Below are 18458 nucleotides of genomic sequence, written 5' to 3' on the forward strand. Positions count from 1 at the left end.
CAGAAACACTCCAGTGAACAATTTTAAATGGTGATTGAAATAGCTTAAACTATTGTTCTCTTGATTTGCATCTGATAAAAACTTAAATCCAGACAGTCCTCACTTTTTCATAGTTAATGACTTCTAATGATTCGATCCAATTTGTTTGGCTGCTTTTAAGAAGAACACAAAATGTTTTTCATCTGTCACTTTGCTAGTTGCTGATAATCTGCAGCAGAACAGCTATTGCCTTGTGTAAACTAATGAAATTTTTTAATGATTCAAATTATTCAAAATTATTTTTAATTCTTTAAAAGAATTTAATAATTCTTCAGCTGAATTTATTTTTGAAATAAATGTAGCTTTTGGCTAGTTGGACTTCGAGAAAGCACAAATACTGTTTTCATTAGCTGTTCTTGGATAGCTTATCTAGCCCAGTGATTTAAGGTTTTAGGGGGACCTTTTGTGCTTATGGTTCTTCAGATTTGTTGGACTGACTCCAACAAACTTTAAGACTGTTCGGCAGTTTTATAACTCTGGATACCTAAGTAGTCTGAAGGCTTAAATAATGTCCTTTTAAAGAGTTGCATCTTATGTTCATTTTGGCCACCAGAGAGTTTAAGTGTAGAGTTTGTCTTTGAAAGATTGGTTACTTGAAAATTATCCAGGTAGTCTTTTTTATTTCCTTCAGTATTTCTAAGTGAACTTTTTCTTTTTTATTTCAGTGTGTAAAGGTTGCCATAAAGGATAAACAAGTGAAATACTTTATACATTACAGTGGTTGGAATAAAAAGTGAGTATTAGATCTTTAAAAGCAATGTTTTATTTATAATTAACAAGGTAGCTTTGTGTCATAGACTGATACAAGCATATGCTTCTTAATTCTTGCAGTTTTAATGTAAATACATGTTGAGGCAAAGGTGAACCATTTGCAGTGTGATGAAAATAGAATAGAAATTAGGGTATACGCCTTTTTTTTTTTTTTTTGCTGCACTGCGCAGCATGTGGGATCTTAGCTTAGTTCCCTGACCAGGGATCAAACCCACGCTGCCTGCACTGGAAGCTTGGAGTCTTAACTACTGGACCACCAGGGAAGTCCCCTACAGCCATTTTATTTTACATTCTTTGGAGTATTTCTTGTGTTCCGGTATAATGTCTAATAATTAGCCCAACTATTTTCTGGTTTTGGTACATTTTAGGACAGCTTGAGTTTTTTGCCTTAACACAAACTTAGTGATTACATATGGTATTTCAAGCAGTTATACTCAAAGCTAGTTGGCTTTTTCTACCTAGAAGCGGGGAGAGGAGGAAAAAGATTGCCTGATTTGGAAGTATTAACCAGCTCATGTTTTGAACTTTAGAAGCATAATTAAATGCTGACAAAGTGAATTCGTGTAGTTCACTTTTTGGCAAATGACCTAACAGAGGTACAGAAATTTAGTTACAGAACCTAATTTTGCACCCCAAAGAGTTAAAACTTTTTTTCTTTTTTAGAAGTGATATTGATGTTGCTGGGAGTGGACAGTGGTTATAGATTGAACACATTCTAGAATGTTTAGCCATTGGAGCTCTTTGTCAGTGATGGGTCCTTCTTCTTGGGGCCCATAAATATCACATTTGATAATTTAATTCATTTTTGGTGCTTGTAATTGAGTAGCCTATAATTTTTACTATGAGAGGATTTTAATTTTACTAATGGTGTTTTGTCCTTCAAAAATAGTACTGCCAGAAAGTGTAGTGCTTGAGGAGTTGTTTTCTAGCAGATTTTAAAGCTTTGTGTCACCTTAGCCATACTCTGGTAGCCATATTCTGGTAGCTCTCCAAGTGAGCACTGCCATCTGATTTGATGAATACTCTTGCTTTGGAAGGAGGTTTTCTCCTTGACATTTACTGACTCTGTGACTTTGGTCTTCTTTCATACAGTCCCATAGCCAGCTGACCAACCCAGTTAATTTTATTTATTAGTTAGAAAATTTTATCACAAAATGGTTTTAGCTAAGAAGAAATACCAGACCCTTACTTTTTCTTCCATTAGTATAATTGTAGAAAGGTGGAGATGTAAAATGTGTAAAAGTGCATTCAACAAATGATTTTTTTCCAGTTAATGATAATTAAAATATTTATAATAATGATATGTTGGTAATACAGTAACTCAGAGTGACCCTGTGGGCTTTTAATCCTTTGGTCTTTTTCTTTTTTTTTTTTAAATTTATTTTATTTATTTATCTTTGGCTGTGCTGGGTCTTTGTTGCTGTGCACGGGCCTTCCCTAGTTGTGGTGAGCGGGGGCCACTCTTCATTGTGGTGCACGGGCCTCCCATTGCAGTGGCCCCTCCTGCCGCAGAGCACGCGCTCCAGGCGCGCAGGCTTCAGTAGTTGCGGCACATGGGCCCAATTGCTTAGCGGCATTCGGGACCTTCCCGGACCAGGGCTCGAACCCGTGTTCCCTGCATTGGCAGGCGGATTGTTAACCACTGCGCCACCAGGGAAGTCCCTCCTTTGGTCTTAATAGAAGTAAATGTCTAAGATTTTAAATGGGATTTCAGGATTAATGCTAAATTGAGTCTAATATCCAGGAAAGTTTATCTTCTGGATCCCAGTGTAGTTTATGGCTTTTTCTTCCCTGTTAAAAAAAATGAAGTGTTTAAAACTGTATTGCAGTCTTTTACTAGACTTAATATGTTATATATCAATATTCTGTTAACGTCAGGTAAAGTTGAGAGTATATCAAGATATAAAGAGAATCTCAGTTCTCTATAGGAAATAGAATATCTTATTTATGCATATCATGTATGGGAAGTCTATCCAGGAAATTAAAGAAAAGCAAATAGCAAATTCATGGAATAGATCTGACCCCATCCCCGTGTACACTTTAACTGTTTTAGGATTTCATCTTAATAGCAGTGAAGACAGCTTTTGTGCTTAATTCTTTCATGTATATTTTCTATAAAATTACATGTAGGTATGTACAGTGTGAAGACTGGGTTTTAAGTGGCATTTGTAGCTTATAAGAAATTGTGGAAATACATAAAATGCTTGCATTTTCTGATAGTATTGCTTGAAAATAAACCTTTGTTTCCTTTGTTATGTTATCTAGTAACAAATAAATGATGGGGTACACAGTTTTTTTGGTTTTTTGTTTGTCTCATTTTATATATTACTCCTTGTAAAAAGAATTAAGGAAAAAATAGCACTAAATATTGGAGATCTTTATATCTTTGTAGACATTGAGGAATATTAACAAGGATGTGTTTTCTGTAGTTGTTTTGGTGTATAGATGAATATAAGGAATTTTGAAATTTTTGATCTTTAATAAGTATTTAGAGAATCCTTTAAATCCATACAGAAAGGAGGAGGAGTTGCTCAAAATACCCAGCAAGTATGTTATGCTTTTATTTAGTGCTGTGTAAGTAGTGCCATGGATCATTGTGACTTTGGGAATTAATGACAAGCTACCTTTAGAAAATTCTGAGATTCTTTTATGCTTGAGCTATATGTAAAAATTTCTGGATATTTGGCCTTCAGTTACTACCCTAGTAGTGGTGTTCTTCAGAGCAAAAGATGTTGTCATTTCATTTTCCGGTGGTTCAGCAAGGGTTTTCAGCTCCTGACATGTGAAGGAAACTCAAGAATTGGTTTTTAGATCAAGGTCCTTATTTAGATGCATTTTATATCAGGGGAAGGAATTTGCAAGGTTCTAAAATAGAACTTTGTGGTAAATAGAAATTTGCTAGCTCCCTTTAATTTAGAGAGAATTGGAACAGGTATAAGAATAAGATCCTCATTTTGAGTACAGTTCATAGGATACTGTACTTTCAGAAAAGCATACCACAAAAGCTCAGTCTCCAAACTGGAATTTTCTTAAACTTCAGTAAATGTATACTTTTCAAAGGCACAATAGATAGTAAGATATTTCTAAATTCTCAAAAACCTTATTGGAATTTGTTGACACAGACATTTAAGTATTATATTTGTAAATAAATCTTAAAGCTTAAGCTAAATTCTACACCTAGTTACTGAGATTACTTTGTACTATGCTGTCTGTATCAGAAGTGCTGTGAGGCCCAGGCGCTCTGAAAAAACTTTGAAGACACGTGAGGATATTGTAGCACTTTTTCCTGTTCCTGAAGGAGCTCCCTCAGTACACCACCCCCTCCTGACCTCTAGGTAAATGCATGTTTTAAAGTTTTCTCTAGGAGATCATGTTGAGGGTTGCTTTTTATTTTTTATTCTTTTGGCTGTCTTACATAAGAGGTCAAAGGTGGGAAATTATTAAATAAAAGACTTTGAGGATACATCTCTTTGTGTCACTAAAGGAGCTCCATCAGCAGGAGGAAAAAGTTTGCACAAAAAGTTCAGCATTCCCTAAGAAATACCTTATCTTTGTTTTCCCCTTTGGAAAAAAAGCCACATCAGAAATCCTGTTCTGAACAACAAGGTCCTACTATAGCACAGGGAACTATATTCAGTGTCCTCTGATAAACTATAATGGAAAAGAATATGAAAGGAATGTAAACATACATATTACTGGATCACTTTGCTGTATAGTAGAAATGAACACAACATTGTAAATCAACTATACATCAATAAAATAAAATTTAAAAAAAAGATCTTGTTTTGAAGGAGCTTTTCTAAGTGCCAGAAGGCCTTAGCAACTAGATATTTTAAGAGAGTGGTTGGTTCTATCTTTTGATGTTTAGAACACCAAGAATGGTTTTGCCTCGAAAGTTGGTGTATTCGTTTGTGAGTGAGTGATAACCATTGTAACACTTCAATTTACAGTCTTAGCTGAGCTGATCTAGGTGGTATTCCGTATTGTAGACCTCCTAATATGTTTCTGACAGACCTTGAGTGTTTATTTTTTATGTCAAACTCTCAAGTGTTTTATATGTATTATTTAATTCTCATAACAATCCTATGAGATAGGTACTATTATCCTCACTTTACGGGTGAAACTAAGGCACAGAGAGTTCTGTAGTTCTGTATCACAGGTAACCAGCCAGTTAGTTTTAGTTCTTTAAGAAGTCAGATTATTATGGATTCCTGTGCCTCATGGTTTTTTTGGAACTAAAGGTCTTTTAGGTAGCTTTATTCTGTAAGGATAGTTGCTTAGGGGCTCTTATGTTAAATGCCATGCTTTTATGCCATTAAAAAAACCAATTTGAATAATCTCTTTTTGGACTCGCAGTTTAGATTTGGAATGTTGCTTCTGAGAATATGTTTATTGCCTTTAAAAAACATTTATTTATTTATTCTTTGGCTGCACTGGGTCTTAGTTGTGGCACATGGGATCTTTCATTGTGGCATGCGGGCTTCTCTAGTTGTGCGTGGGCTCTGTAGTTGCAGCATGCGGGCTCTCTAGTTGTGGCGCACGTCTCAGTGGTTCTGGTGTGCAGACTTAGTTGCCGCGTGGCATGTGGGATCTTAGTTCCCTGATCAGGGATAGAACCTGCATCCCCTCCATTGGAAGGTGGGTTCTTAACTACTGGACCACGAGGGAAGTCCCTTTACTGCCTTTTTACAGAACAGATTTTCACTTTAGTCGAGAATGAATTTGTAATGCCAGTTCGTCAAATTAGTTCAGAGAAGTCTAAAGTCTTGCTTCTTGTATTTCTAAAAAAACATAGTTGGAGGACAGTCTGAGTAATAACGAAATAGTTTTGAATGATATTTTAACTTTTCTCTTTTTCAGTTGGGATGAATGGGTTCCAGAAAGCAGAGTACTCAAATACGTGGACACCAATTTGCAGAAACAACGAGAACTTCAAAAAGCCAATCAGTAAGTTTGTTTTGCAACATGAATATGAGGAGAAATGCCTGTAAGTTAATTTTTGGAAATGAAATCCACAATGGAAGTCATGTTGGCTGCCTGCCTTTAAAATGATCCTTGGGACCTGTCAGCTGCTGTGTTATGACTTTGACTTCAAGTGATCAGAAAAGCTTCTCCTGGGGAAAGGAAGTAGCATACATATCATTTCTGGAGTCTGTCCTTAGAGGTAGGTAGAAAACAGAGCAGGATGTTGTTGGAAATTTCTGAAGTTGCATACTCATTGTTACGGTCTTATCTCCTGGGCTGTTTGGAAGGTACACTTGGTGGGGGAGGAATAAGAAAGGAAGCGGGGGTTCCCCATTGTTATTCACCTCTGAAAGCACATTGAGAAAAGGAACCCTGAAAGACTGTGTGGTCTATAGGGTAATTGTTTTAATTTCAAAACTGAAATATTAAGAAAATGGAAATGATAAAATGGGATCAGATTAAAAAAAACATTGGGATTGGTGAATTTTAAAACAAATGGAATTTTCAGTTATATGAGAATCTATTGTCACTTTTTACTACATTTATTTTAATTTTCGTAAGTATAGAAGAGCTGAATCTTAGGCCTTTATACTGTTCTTCCTTTCTTGAATTGATTTTTGTAAATACTTATCTCTCTGTTGAACTCATTAAATAAAAACTTTGTACCACAATATGTATAGGCTCGGGACTTCAATTTGAATATAAATTTCAGAATGGAATCAAGTGATCAATTTATTTTTCCGCATAAATATTCATTTTAAGATGATTTTATTGAAATTATTTTTGAAGGGAGCAGTATGCAGAGGGGAAGATGAGAGGGGCTGCCCCTGGAAAGAAGACTTCTGGTCTGCAACAGAAAAATGTTGAAGTGTAAGAAGATCTATCTTTGTTTTAATTTTACATACTGTTTGTGAAACTCAAACTTGACACACATTGTCTTCTGTTAGGATTTATTGAAAATGAAAACTGGAACATTGTTGTGATTGGAAAAATGCCAGTGAGAACCCCCTTGGTGTTGGGTTGCTGAAAATACCTGTTAATTACATACTGATTCCTTAATTACATACTGAGTCCTTAGCAGTTTTTCTCTCCCCACCTTTCCTTTATTTAGTAAAGGAATATTTCCTTTATGTAGTAAAGTATACATAACATGAAAATTTACCACTTAACTCTTTTAAGTGTACAATTGGGTGGCATTAAGTACATTCACAACCTTCCTTCTTTTAAAATTTATTTATTTACTTACCGCACCAGGCGGCATGTAGGATCTTAGTTCCCTAACCAGGGATGAAACCCGTGCCCCCTGCAGTGGAAGTGTGAAGTTTTAACAGCTGGACCACCAGGGAAGTCCCTTACAATGCTTCTTTTAAGTTATATTAAATATGTATATATATAATGTGTTTTCTTTTACAAGTATAGTGTTGAATTATCAGTACCCAAATTTTGAGATTGGAGGATAGATTGGCTTTTTCAATAGTGCTGAATATGTGTATTAGTTTTAATTCCCCTTTTGAAACCCATGGTAACTGTGTGAGATGTTAAGGTTTCAAATCATCCCCCCTCCTCTCAACCCCCAAGAAAAAGAAAACCATTCCTTGTTAACGCTTAAGATTTAGAACATCTTGGTAATAAGCCTATGTGTGCAAGTCATATGCATACACACATTGGTGTAATAAGTTTATGTACCTGAAAGCCAGTGTGGGAATGGTAGCTTAATAAAAGAACATAAAGAATCATAACTTTTATTAAAAGATCATTTTTTCTTGCCACTTGAATATTTTAAGAACAGATAGGTTTAATGAATGGTCCGTCATGTGCTTCTTTTCAAAGGATCAAAAGTAACGTGCTCTAAAATATGATTTATTTAAGAGAAGTATGTTTTCCTTGAGATTATATTCTGTTGCTTTTAGACCTAACTGGTCTGACTTTACTACCTAAAAATTAGGTGATAGTAATGAAGGTAATGATGCATTTTGAAATATTTGGGGTTTTAACCTTTTTGGGCGAGTCTTTTTCTCAAGGAGTCTTCCTTTTAATGGGAACGTGACACTTTGATAAGATTGTAATCTGAGTACTTAGGAAGGCATCATGTAATTTTAAGTATTGCTTTGCCCTGGTAGAATAGAAGATCTATTTTAAAATAAAAATACTAATTAAACCTGGAGATTTATTTTTTTTTAATTCATTCATTTTGATTTGAGATTTTGATACAATTTTTAATATTTAATGTTTAGTTTTATACCTTACACCATCTTTAGTGTTTGGTAATTGTTCTGTAGCTTTCTCTGAATATACATAAACATATATGCATCTGGTTGGAAAATATGAGAACCCGATTTACCTTTACTTTGTTGACATCTAGGTCCTTAAGGTTGGGCGCTTATTCTTTGTAAACTAATAGTGAATATACGTGAATTTTGTTAGTGCTTTGGCTTCCAAGCATACTTTGGTTGTTCATTATTTAGTGGAATGACTTTTCTCAAGAATGACTTTGGGCTTGTTATTCTTTCAGATACATTGAATCTAACAGTTCATATTTTGATTATAACATTTAGTCCTGAGGCTTAGAAATAGGAAGTCAGACAACACCAGCAGTTTATTTATTGTATGAAATCCGTTGGTGTACTTCAAGAAAGTAGCTTGCATGTTTAATTAATACAAGCAAGAAGGTTGAAGCAAGAGTCTTTACACCACTGGTATTCATTGAAGTATAGTTTATAGATCTTTAGAGTTGAGCTCAGTTGTCAGTATGTTTTCTTTAATTCTTTGGTATAGACTGGGTAAGAAAGGAGTGTAAGGGCTCTTGGCTTCTCTTGGTTCGCACATGTTCTTGACATGTAAAAGTTCATGGTTTAATCTGACTCAGAAATACTGTCCAACAAATATTAGTGTTACAGAAGTTAACCTTAGAGAAGGAGGGAAAAACCTGTAATATCAGATGGCCAGATTTTTGTGTTTATAACCAACGTAAGTTAATTTTGAGTCATCAAATGAACCCCAAGCTCTAAATTAAATAAATACAGGTCGTTAACATTCGTAAGTATTAAAGCTGTAGAAAAGTAAAAATATTCAGGTGTTCTTTTATGGTCCCTCCAGGCAGAATCTATAATCATGGGCTTTGTAAACTTTTCCTCGTATTCCAGAAATAATTATGTGTAAAATCAAAGTTAGTAATTTACTCTTTGTTAGTGTGTATATAAATAAACATGAGTTAAGTTGCTGTTAGAGACGATAACCAGGACATTAGCTTTGTTCTACGAATGGGAGAACAGAGTGTTTGGTGTGGTAGTGGAGGGAATATAGTTGAGACGAAATAAAGTGAAAGAATTTGGACCAGTGAGAGTGGAGTAATGGATTGGTCTGAAACATACAAATCTAAAATCAAATTATGCTGGTACTAAAGTAATTGGGAGAAAATATTTTAACCTTTGGAGCTTTTTTGTGTGTTTGTGGAACTAATAATATTATCACGAAGTATATTTTTATGACTTAGCATGCTATAAACTTACAAACGAATAACATAACCCTGGAAGGAAGTCTCCTGATGTGGTTTTGGTTTGGTTTTCTAGTATGTGGAGGGAGATACAGATTTAGCCAACTATCAGTAAAAGTCCTTGTGTCTGAGTAGTGAATAAGAATATGCAGGAAATAAGATCGCTGCCTGATCTTAGCAAACAAGGCAGTATTTCTCTATGAACTTAACCTGGTAAAAGGAATTTAAACAGAGGCAATTTTACTAGCAATAATTATTTATCTTTTCTCTTTTTCTTCCCTCCTTTCAGGAAAACAAAAAAGAACAAACAGAAAAGTAAGAATATTAACTTTGTTTAAATTATTTTGCCTTTTATAACATTTGCATTTTGAATTCACTGTTAAATTTTTAAAGTTATGAGGTTTTAGAGTAAGCTTATGTTGATGGTCTCAAATATGAGTCACAGCAATGTTACAGAGTTAGGTACATAGTAGTAGAGAACTCATACTCCTTCTACCATGGAGAAGCCTGTAAGCGTTTATTATTTTCATGTTACTTAATGACTGATCCTGAGACAATAACATTTTAAAATTAAATGTAAGATGGTAATATTATTCAATGTCGCTTTGTACTAGATGTTTGGTAGAGCTGTTTATAAAAGTTATATTTTTGGTAGGAATATGATTCTTTAATGTAGATTTAAGTAAAATCAATGTAATGGAAAAGTCAAAAGAGGGTATGTCATGAAACTAGTTTCCTTAACAGAGTTTCTCATTTATTAAGCTAAAAATACCCCTTCCTGACCCCCAAATTTTTACAGCACCTGGAAATGGAGATGGTGGCAGTACCAGTGAGACACCTCAGCCTCCTCGCAAGAAAAGGGCCCGCGTAGATCCTACTGTTGAAAATGTGAGTTTTTCCTTAAGTTTATGAATATATAGCGTGTTAGAATTTTTAATCTTGTCATTTTACAACACAGTAAAAGTCATAGAACTTTGAGTGTCTCAGAAGCATTGCTAACATGGTTAACTACTGAAGTGAAAATACTTCCCTTTTTTGGATGAAGGATATATTTGTATACATCTTTATTTCACTTGTAGCACTAGATATGTTCCTGCTAGATTTTACCCCCAACTCATCATCAGGTGTTCATTGTGAAGCTCTGTGTTCATGTACACCACTAAATATTTCTTTGGTATTAGACTGAATAGACTTAGCTAGGTCACATTAAATGGTTTAGTGTGTCCCAAGATGATTGAGTAAAGCCACAAAAAGTGCCAGGAAAGCCTGTCAGTTCTGCATGTATGTGTGGGTACAATAGTGTAGGATTCTTACATAAGTGAGTAGTGTCTCGTTTCTAATTTAGTATGTTTATAATTTCCAAAGTTATGATTTTGAAAATAGGGGTTTTAAAACTTTAACCAATGTCGTTTACATTTCTGAAGCTGAGGTTAAAACAGTGGTATGTTCTAAAAATTAGGTATTTTTAGGCAGTTATTGAAGGGTTTTAAAACTTTAACCAATGTCGTTTACATTTCTGAAGCTGAGGTTAAAACAGTGGTATGTTCTAAAAATTAGGTATTTTTAGGCAGTTATTGAAGACAGATTAGAAGACAGTACATTTAATTTTCTGTATTAAAGATGTAACTTTAAGATGGTCGTGTTTGGGCTAGTCTTTGGAGGTATGACTATTCAAAATCAGTAAATTTGAAAATACTAAGTTAAAATGCATCAAGTTGGAGTGGTCATTTATAGAGGAAAAGGAAATTTGCTGAAGAATATTTGCTTTCACATGAAAAGACATTGAATGGACTATCAAGATAAGATTCTTTTCTCCCAGGAGTTAGCTGTATGATCTTTCCACTTATCAGTTTTGAAATGACAATTCCAGCAGTCCATTTGAGTAAATGATTAATTTATACCCAGAGGCTCTAAAGGTTCAGAAAAGCCTTTAGAAAACACTTGGAGCTGTTACGCAGCAAGAAAGGACAGATGTTTAATACTCTTCCTTTTTTTCTGTTTAGGAGGAAACATTCATGAACAGAGTTGAAGTTAAAGTAAAGATTCCTGAAGAACTAAAACCATGGCTTGTTGATGACTGGGACTTAATTACCCGGCAAAAACAGGTAACTTGAAAGCTACACAGATTGTAATCTATGTGATATGTTCTTGCTAGTGTAAAAAATTTTTTTCTAAAGGAAAAGCTTATAGACTTGAATATTGAAAGCACGACTGATGAGTATTTTTTAATTCAGGGACTGAATAATTTGATCATCAGAAAGGACTTGGGATTAAAACGAAGTACATATATCAAAGTCCATGAGTTTATAATGATTTTTTTTTTAAAGGTCAAGATAACTCATTGTTGGCAGTTGCTAGGGCAGGAACACATTATTTTGAAAATTCATAAAAGCAAGCATGTTATTTCCTGTCTTACTATCATTGAAAATGGGATATTGTCTCATATGTTGCTGCTAATGGAATGTAATAGGAAGCACACAATACTGGCTGCATGGTATTTGTGACCTCTAAAAAGAACCTGAATCTGACAAGATCCTAGGTCTAATTACTTGTGTACAGGAGATAGGGACATTATGAGGTATGTATGTAACATCACAAGGGTAGTCATCAAAGTCCAGAATGAGGCACTCTACAGGACAAAAGAACCAATTTCTAAAATAGCACAAGCAGGGGTAGGGGAGAAGTAGGGACTGTGTGAGGATTACGAAACTTCATAGACATCAGTCATATACTGTACAGTAATGTGGACTTCATTTGATTCTTGATTCGCCTCTGGAGCTAAACTGCTAGGTTTAGCTTAGTTCTACCACTTACTGAGTTGGGGCAAGTTACCGGCCTTTTTGTGTTTTAGTGTTTACATTTAGTGGAATAATGGGTCCCAACCTCATAGTATTGATGTGAGGATGAAGAGAATATTCAGGTAAGTGCTTCAGACAGGATCTGGCACATAATACTATACAATACATGATGACTTGATAATATCACAGAGGTAAATTTATGTGCAAGTGTATTCCATATATAGTAATAGTGTAATGTGTCCAACAGATTGAGTCTTCAGAGCTGTGCTGTCCAGTATGGGAACCACTAGCCACTTTTGGCTATTGAAATTAAATAAAACTAAATTTTTAGTTAGTCACATTAGCCATATTTTAAGTGCTGAACAGTGCCCTTTTCTATTTTGTAATACTATTAGGTCATCTTTTATTGCATTAAAGCTTTTTCGGTATACTTTTCCTTTGAAAAAGAAGATATTAGTATTCAAGTGTATTTTTGTTTTCATAGCTCTTTTATCTTCCTGCCAAGAAGAATGTGGATTCCATTCTAGAGGATTACGCAAATTACAAGAAATCTCGAGGAAACACAGATAATAAGTAAGAATATACATATCTTTGAAGTATACCCAAAGACATTTCAAACATTATTTCTAAATAAATTATCTGAAACGTGTACTTTAAAACAATACCATCAGGGGCTTCCCTGGTGGCGCAGTGGTTAAGAATACGCCTGCCAATGCAGGGGACACGGGTTTGATCCCTGGTCTGCGAAGATCCCACGTGCCACGGAGCACCTAGGCCCGTGCACCACAACTACTGAAGCCTGCGCACCTAGAGCCCTGTGCTCCGCAACGAGAAGCCACAGCAATGAGAAGCCCGCGCACCACAACAGAGGGTAGGCCTCGCTCGCCTCAACTAGAGAAAGCCCGCACGCAGCAATGAAGACACGACGCAGCCAAAAATAAAAAATAGAATAAATAAATTAAAAAAAAAAAATCAGAAACTAGTAAAATAGAATTTCATTGCTTTAGGAAGTTTGGCTGGCAGATGTTTTTTTTTTTCTTTTTTTGAATCTTATTTTTTATACAGCAGGTTCTTATTAGTTATCTATTTTATACATATTGGTGTATATATGTCAGTTCCAATCTCCCAATTCATCCCACCCCAGCCACTTCCCCCGCCTTGGTATCCATAGGTTTGTTCTCTACATCTGTGTCTCTGTTTCTGCCCTGCAAACCGGTTCATCTGTACCATTTTTCTAGGTTCCACATATATGTGTTAATATATAATATTTGTATTTCTCTTTGACTTAACTTCACTCTGTATGACAGTCTCTAGATCCATCCACGTCTCTACAAATGATCCATTTTCGTTCCTTTTTATGGCCGAGTAATATTCCATTGTATATATGTACCACGTCCTCTTTATCCATTCGTCTATTGATGGGCATTTAGGTTGCTTCCATGACTTGGCTATTGTAAATAGTGCTGCAGTGAACATTAGGGTGCATGTGTCTTTTTGAATTATGGTTTTCTCTGGGTATATGCCCAGTAGTGGGATTGCTGGATCATATGGTAGTTCTATTTTTAGTTTTTTAAGGAACCTCCATACTGTTCTCCCTAGTGGCTCTATCAATTTACATTCCCACCAACAGTGCAAGAGGGTTCCCTTTTCTCCACACCCTCTCCAGCATTTGTTGTTCGTATATTTTCTGATGATGCCCATTCTAACTGGTGTGGGGTGATAACCTTACTGTAGTTTGGTAAACGTTTTCTTAAAGGGCCAGATAAGTAAATGTTGCAGGTAAAATCGAAGCTATATCTAAGTACCTATATAACTATTTAAAATACAACTATTCGAAGATGTGAAAACCATCCCTAGCCTGAGGGCTATAGTTTGCTCACCACTGGTCTATTTTTGGAATTGATTTCTTGCCTTCTTATTAAATCTCTGTTTTAAAAATCTGTTCAGTAGAGGCTCAGGGTCATTAGTTTAACCTTTTATTTCGTTACCCTTATGTTGATTGACTTAATCTTCATCTCTCAATTCCTTTCAGTGACCTGCTTTGAAGGTAAATATTTTTATTCATTTATCAGGGAGTATGCTGTTAATGAAGTTGTGGCAGGGATCAAGGAATACTTCAATGTAATGTTGGGTACTCAGCTGCTCTACAAATTTGAGAGACCACAGTATGCTGAAATCCTCGCAGATCACCCTGATGCGCCCATGTCCCAGGTGTATGGAGCACCACATCTACTGAGATTATTTGGTAATACTGCCATTTAGAAAACAGTTTTACTTTTTTTCCTTTGAGCCTTTAATATTTTTGTCTTTCCTAATTTATATCAAGTGGTAACATAAAATAACATTTCAAAAATAATGATTTAATTCCAATTTGAACTTCTATTTAATATAGTAAAATCCACAGTCGGTTTCTAAAATCATATACTTTAAAGGAATCAGTGATTGTTGCGTTTGCTCATGTAATTAAAATACATGCTTATAGTGCTACCTTGGATGTAACTTTGACTAAATTCTTTTGTTTAAATAGTACGTATTGGAGCAATGTTGGCCTATACACCTCTGGATGAGAAGAGCCTTGCTTTATTACTGAATTATCTTCATGATTTTCTAAAGTAAGTCTAAAAATTAATGCTTGAAATAAAAACATGAATTAATCTAGTGTACTGAAAATTACTCTGTGATAGATTGACGTTATATAGATACTATTATAAAACTAAACAGAACAATGTGTGGTATTGGTACAAGAGTAGATACATTGTTAATGGAACAATGTAAGTGCAAATGTAAGCTCTTAAAGATGAAGGGAATGTATGTTACACATACATGTTAAAGGGCTGGTATCTTTAACACAAAGAAGAGTTCTTAATATGAAAAAGATGACCAAACCAGCGAAAAGTAGACATTGGAAATTCACAGAAGTCTCAGTAAAAAGGCCATTAAAATATGTTCAACATAATTAAAATATCTCTTGTCGATTGGCTTATATTTTTGGAGAAATGGAGGAAAGGGCAATCCTGCTTTTTACAGCTTTTTGGAGGGCATTTTGGCAATGCATATACAAATTTCAAATGTGCTTTTTACCCTTTGACCAGACAGTTAGGCTTCTGGGAACTTATCCTGTAGAAATACTTGAATGCACAAAGATTTCCAAGCATGTTTATTGCATTTTAAAAAAAAATGGTGAAGAATTTTAAACCGTTATTAATAGATGAGGTAGGTCTAAATATATGAATCAAGAAAGATGTCCATGTTGTGTCAGTTTAAAAAAAATAAATTGCAGTAGAGTATGGTATGATTCCTCTGATTTGTAGAGAAACACTTTCAATCTTGGGAATAGATTTGGAAAAATAAGGATCATACTTAACAGGGAGTTGTTTCTTGGGCATAGTTTTGGGCGAGAAGGAGTTTTCCGTTGCTACTTTATATAGTTCTGTGTTTGAATTTTCTTAAAATGGCACTGTGTATTTTATAATAATTTTAAAACCAACGTGAACCTGGGAATCTAAACAGCTTTATAGTCTTTGCTTTACCAATGATGAATTAATATCCTTTCTCTACCCCCACTTCTTTATGAAATGAAAGTGCTCTACTACTTGACATTTCAGGTCCCTTTGATTTTTATGGTGTTAATTCCAAGTTTAAACTTGAGAAATACTGGTCAATTTCTGAATTTATATTTAATATGATTTCAGAGAGCTAAAGAAAACACCTAGATGTTATTCTTTTAGACTAACGACACCTGTTTCTTAAAGGTAGTCCAAGTGCGCAGGTTGGTATTCTGGTGACTCCTGTTCTTTGCTTATTTGAAATAAGGGGAGTAACTCTGGACTTCCATTCTTATTTGTGTTGTTGTGTGGTATATAACCCTATTTACCTGAGTGATAATTACGTAGTTTTACTGTGAGGTTGTGATTATTTTAGTATATTTTAAAGTGCTTTGTGTGGCTTCTGTATATAATTAAGAAGAGATTAGTATCAAAATATGATTCTTTTTCATGCTTGTAATGAATATTTCATTTTTAGATACCTGGCAAAGAACTCTGCAACTTTGTTTAGTGCCAGCGATTATGAAGTGGCTCCTCCTGAGTACCATCGGAAAGCTGTGTGAGACGCTTATACTCACTCTTGTTTGGATCTCTGTAAACACATTTTTGTTTCTTAGTCCTTCTCTTGTACAAATGATGTACTTTGGAAATGTTAGTGTATAACAGAAGTGATGTTTGTTTTCTGTTTGATTTTAAACAGAAAATAAAAGGGGTTACAGCTCCTTTTTTCTTTTCTTTTTTTTTTTTTTTTTTTTTTTTTCATTTCAAAGTTGCTACCAGTGTATTCAATGATGGACAACAGAGAGACGTACTGTAGAGTGTTTTATTGCTTAGTTGACAAAGCTGCTTTTGAATGCTGGTGGTTCTATTCCTTTGACACTACGCACTTTTATAATATGTGTTAATGCTATATGACAAAATGCTCTGATTCCTAGTGCCAAAGGTTCAATTCAGTGTGTATAACTGAACACACTCATCCATTTGTGCTCCCCCCTTTTTTTTATGGTGCTTACAGTAAAGAGCCCATCCTTTGCAAGTCATCCATGTTGTTCCTTAGGCATTTTATCTTTGCTCAGATTGTCAAAGAATGGTGGCTTGTTTCATGGTTTTTGTATTTGTGTCTAATGCACGTTTTAACATGATAGACGCAATGCATTGTGTAGCTACAGTTTTCTGGAAAAGTCAATCTTTTAGAAATTGTTTTTCAGATCTTCAATAAATTTTTTCTTTAAATTTCAAGGAGCAGTGTGCTTGTGTGGATGCATCACAAAACATTTGTATGTTGTGTATTCCTTCTTGTATTTAGACAGTGATTTTTCAGGTGAGTGATTTTCTTGTTTGGCCTTTTATGGAATGAGAAGCTTGGCTTCATTATCTACCTTTAATCCACAGCAGCTTTGGTAGTTTGCCCTCTTGAGTTCTGGCTAAAAAGTTAGAGGTTCACGTGACTATTTCTCTGCTTTTCATAGACTATTATTATTAATTTTGAGCATTGAGGGAGTTTTTTTACCTGTGTGACAGCTAGCTTTCTGCTAATTGTTTACTTTGAGGTGTTTATCAACATTATTCACAATGCCTATAATTTGAGCTCCTTCCCCCAGTTTAAATATAGGCCTCCTTGAGAGGTTTTGACCTGTGTTATCCCTCACCTTTGTACTGTGGAAGTTCTTGAAGTTAAAAGGCATCTCATCTCTGCTTCTAGGAGTACCTCCTGTGATTTCTTCTTTGTTCTCCCATACAGTCCATATATTCTTGTGAATGGTTATAAACATGAAATCTACTGGCCCAAAGCTGGGCTCAGATTTGGCTCTGTCCTCCCCTGGCCGTGACTGTCACTTCACTGTCTGAGCCTCGGTCTCTTCATCCGAGATAGGAAGGTTTGGTGATAGGTTGACACAACGTCTCAGACAATTGTTATGTGCTTTTTACAGATGAGTTGACATTGTGATCAAACAGAATAGCTCTCTGTTTACACTAGTTGTCCAGAGGAGAGACAGAATCAAGTCAGCTCTGGAATCTTCTTTCCTCCCCTTTTGTGGTTTGGCAAGAAGCTGGCTCAGCAGGTGTGACTTAGCTCAAAGAAAGAATAGGCTGAGACTGGAGGTTGAATTCCAGAGGTTCCCCCACTTGCTAACAAGGCCACCTTGTTGACCTGGAAGCACTGCTGTCACACAGATGCCTCGAGGTTCCTAGCCCCACCCCAAATACGTAGAGCATTATGGGGGCAGGTCCTGTGTCTGGCCCCGCTGTGGCCACCCTCAGTGCCATTCCTGGTGGGTCAGGACAGCTTACAGGGTTGGCACCTCTGCTAGTTCTAGGTTTTCTCCCAGTAACTCGAGTGGGTAAGTGATGTGTGGGGGAGTCCAGAACCCATCTGTATGATGTGAGCTTTCTAACTGTTGCTTGCTCTCTAACCTCATATTTTCTTTTAGCCATTTGAGACTGCATTGTCCAGGGCAGTGGTGAGATTCTCGGCCCTGCCCCCCAGAGATGTGGGTCAGCAGGCTCAACATGGGGTTCATAAAACTGCCGATTTTATTTATTTTAAAATTTTCTCAACTTTTTATTTCAAATTCAATCCCACAGAAAAGTTGCAAGAATAGTAGGATGAATACTTAGTTGTATACTCTTCACCTATAAGATTTACCTTTTGGGGCTTCCCTGGTGGCGCAGTGGTTGAGAGTCCGCCTGCCGATGCAGGGGACACGGGTTCGTGCCCCGGTCCGGGAGGATCCCACATGCCACGGAGCGGCTGGGCCCGTGAGCCATGGCCGCTGGGCCTGCGCGTCCGGAGCCTGTGCTCCGCAATGGGAGAGGCCACAACAGTGAGAGGCCTGCGTACCGCAA

General features: G+C 35.9%; 1 protein-coding gene across 2 annotated transcripts in view; it reads left to right on the forward strand.

Moving 5' to 3' along the window:
• Positions 1 to 18458, forward strand: part of MORF4L1 (mortality factor 4 like 1) — a 35095-nt gene that overhangs the window by 5765 nt on the left and 10872 nt on the right. The window contains exons 3-12 of one of the 2 annotated variants that reach the window (XM_029236864.1): positions 705 to 772; positions 5671 to 5757; positions 6565 to 6645; positions 9558 to 9583; positions 10068 to 10156; positions 11272 to 11373; positions 12551 to 12639; positions 14139 to 14311; positions 14594 to 14678; positions 16090 to 16853. In XM_029236864.1, coding sequence (XP_029092697.1) covers positions 705 to 772; positions 5671 to 5757; positions 6565 to 6645; positions 9558 to 9583; positions 10068 to 10156; positions 11272 to 11373; positions 12551 to 12639; positions 14139 to 14311; positions 14594 to 14678; positions 16090 to 16174 — 885 coding nt within the window. In that variant the 3' untranslated portion in view covers positions 16175 to 16853. Of the gene's footprint in view, positions 1 to 704; positions 773 to 5670; positions 5758 to 6564; positions 6646 to 9557; positions 9584 to 10067; positions 10157 to 11271; positions 11374 to 12550; positions 12640 to 14138; positions 14312 to 14593; positions 14679 to 16089; positions 16854 to 18458 lie in introns of those variants that run through there. The other variant, XM_029236863.1, reaches the window with a different exon arrangement.

This window comes from Monodon monoceros, unplaced genomic scaffold (assembly GCF_005190385.1).
Source record: "Monodon monoceros isolate NGI ecotype Baffin Bay Population unplaced genomic scaffold, NGI_Narwhal_1 Super_Scaffold_21, whole genome shotgun sequence".
Lineage (NCBI taxonomy): Eukaryota > Metazoa > Chordata > Mammalia > Artiodactyla > Monodontidae > Monodon > Monodon monoceros.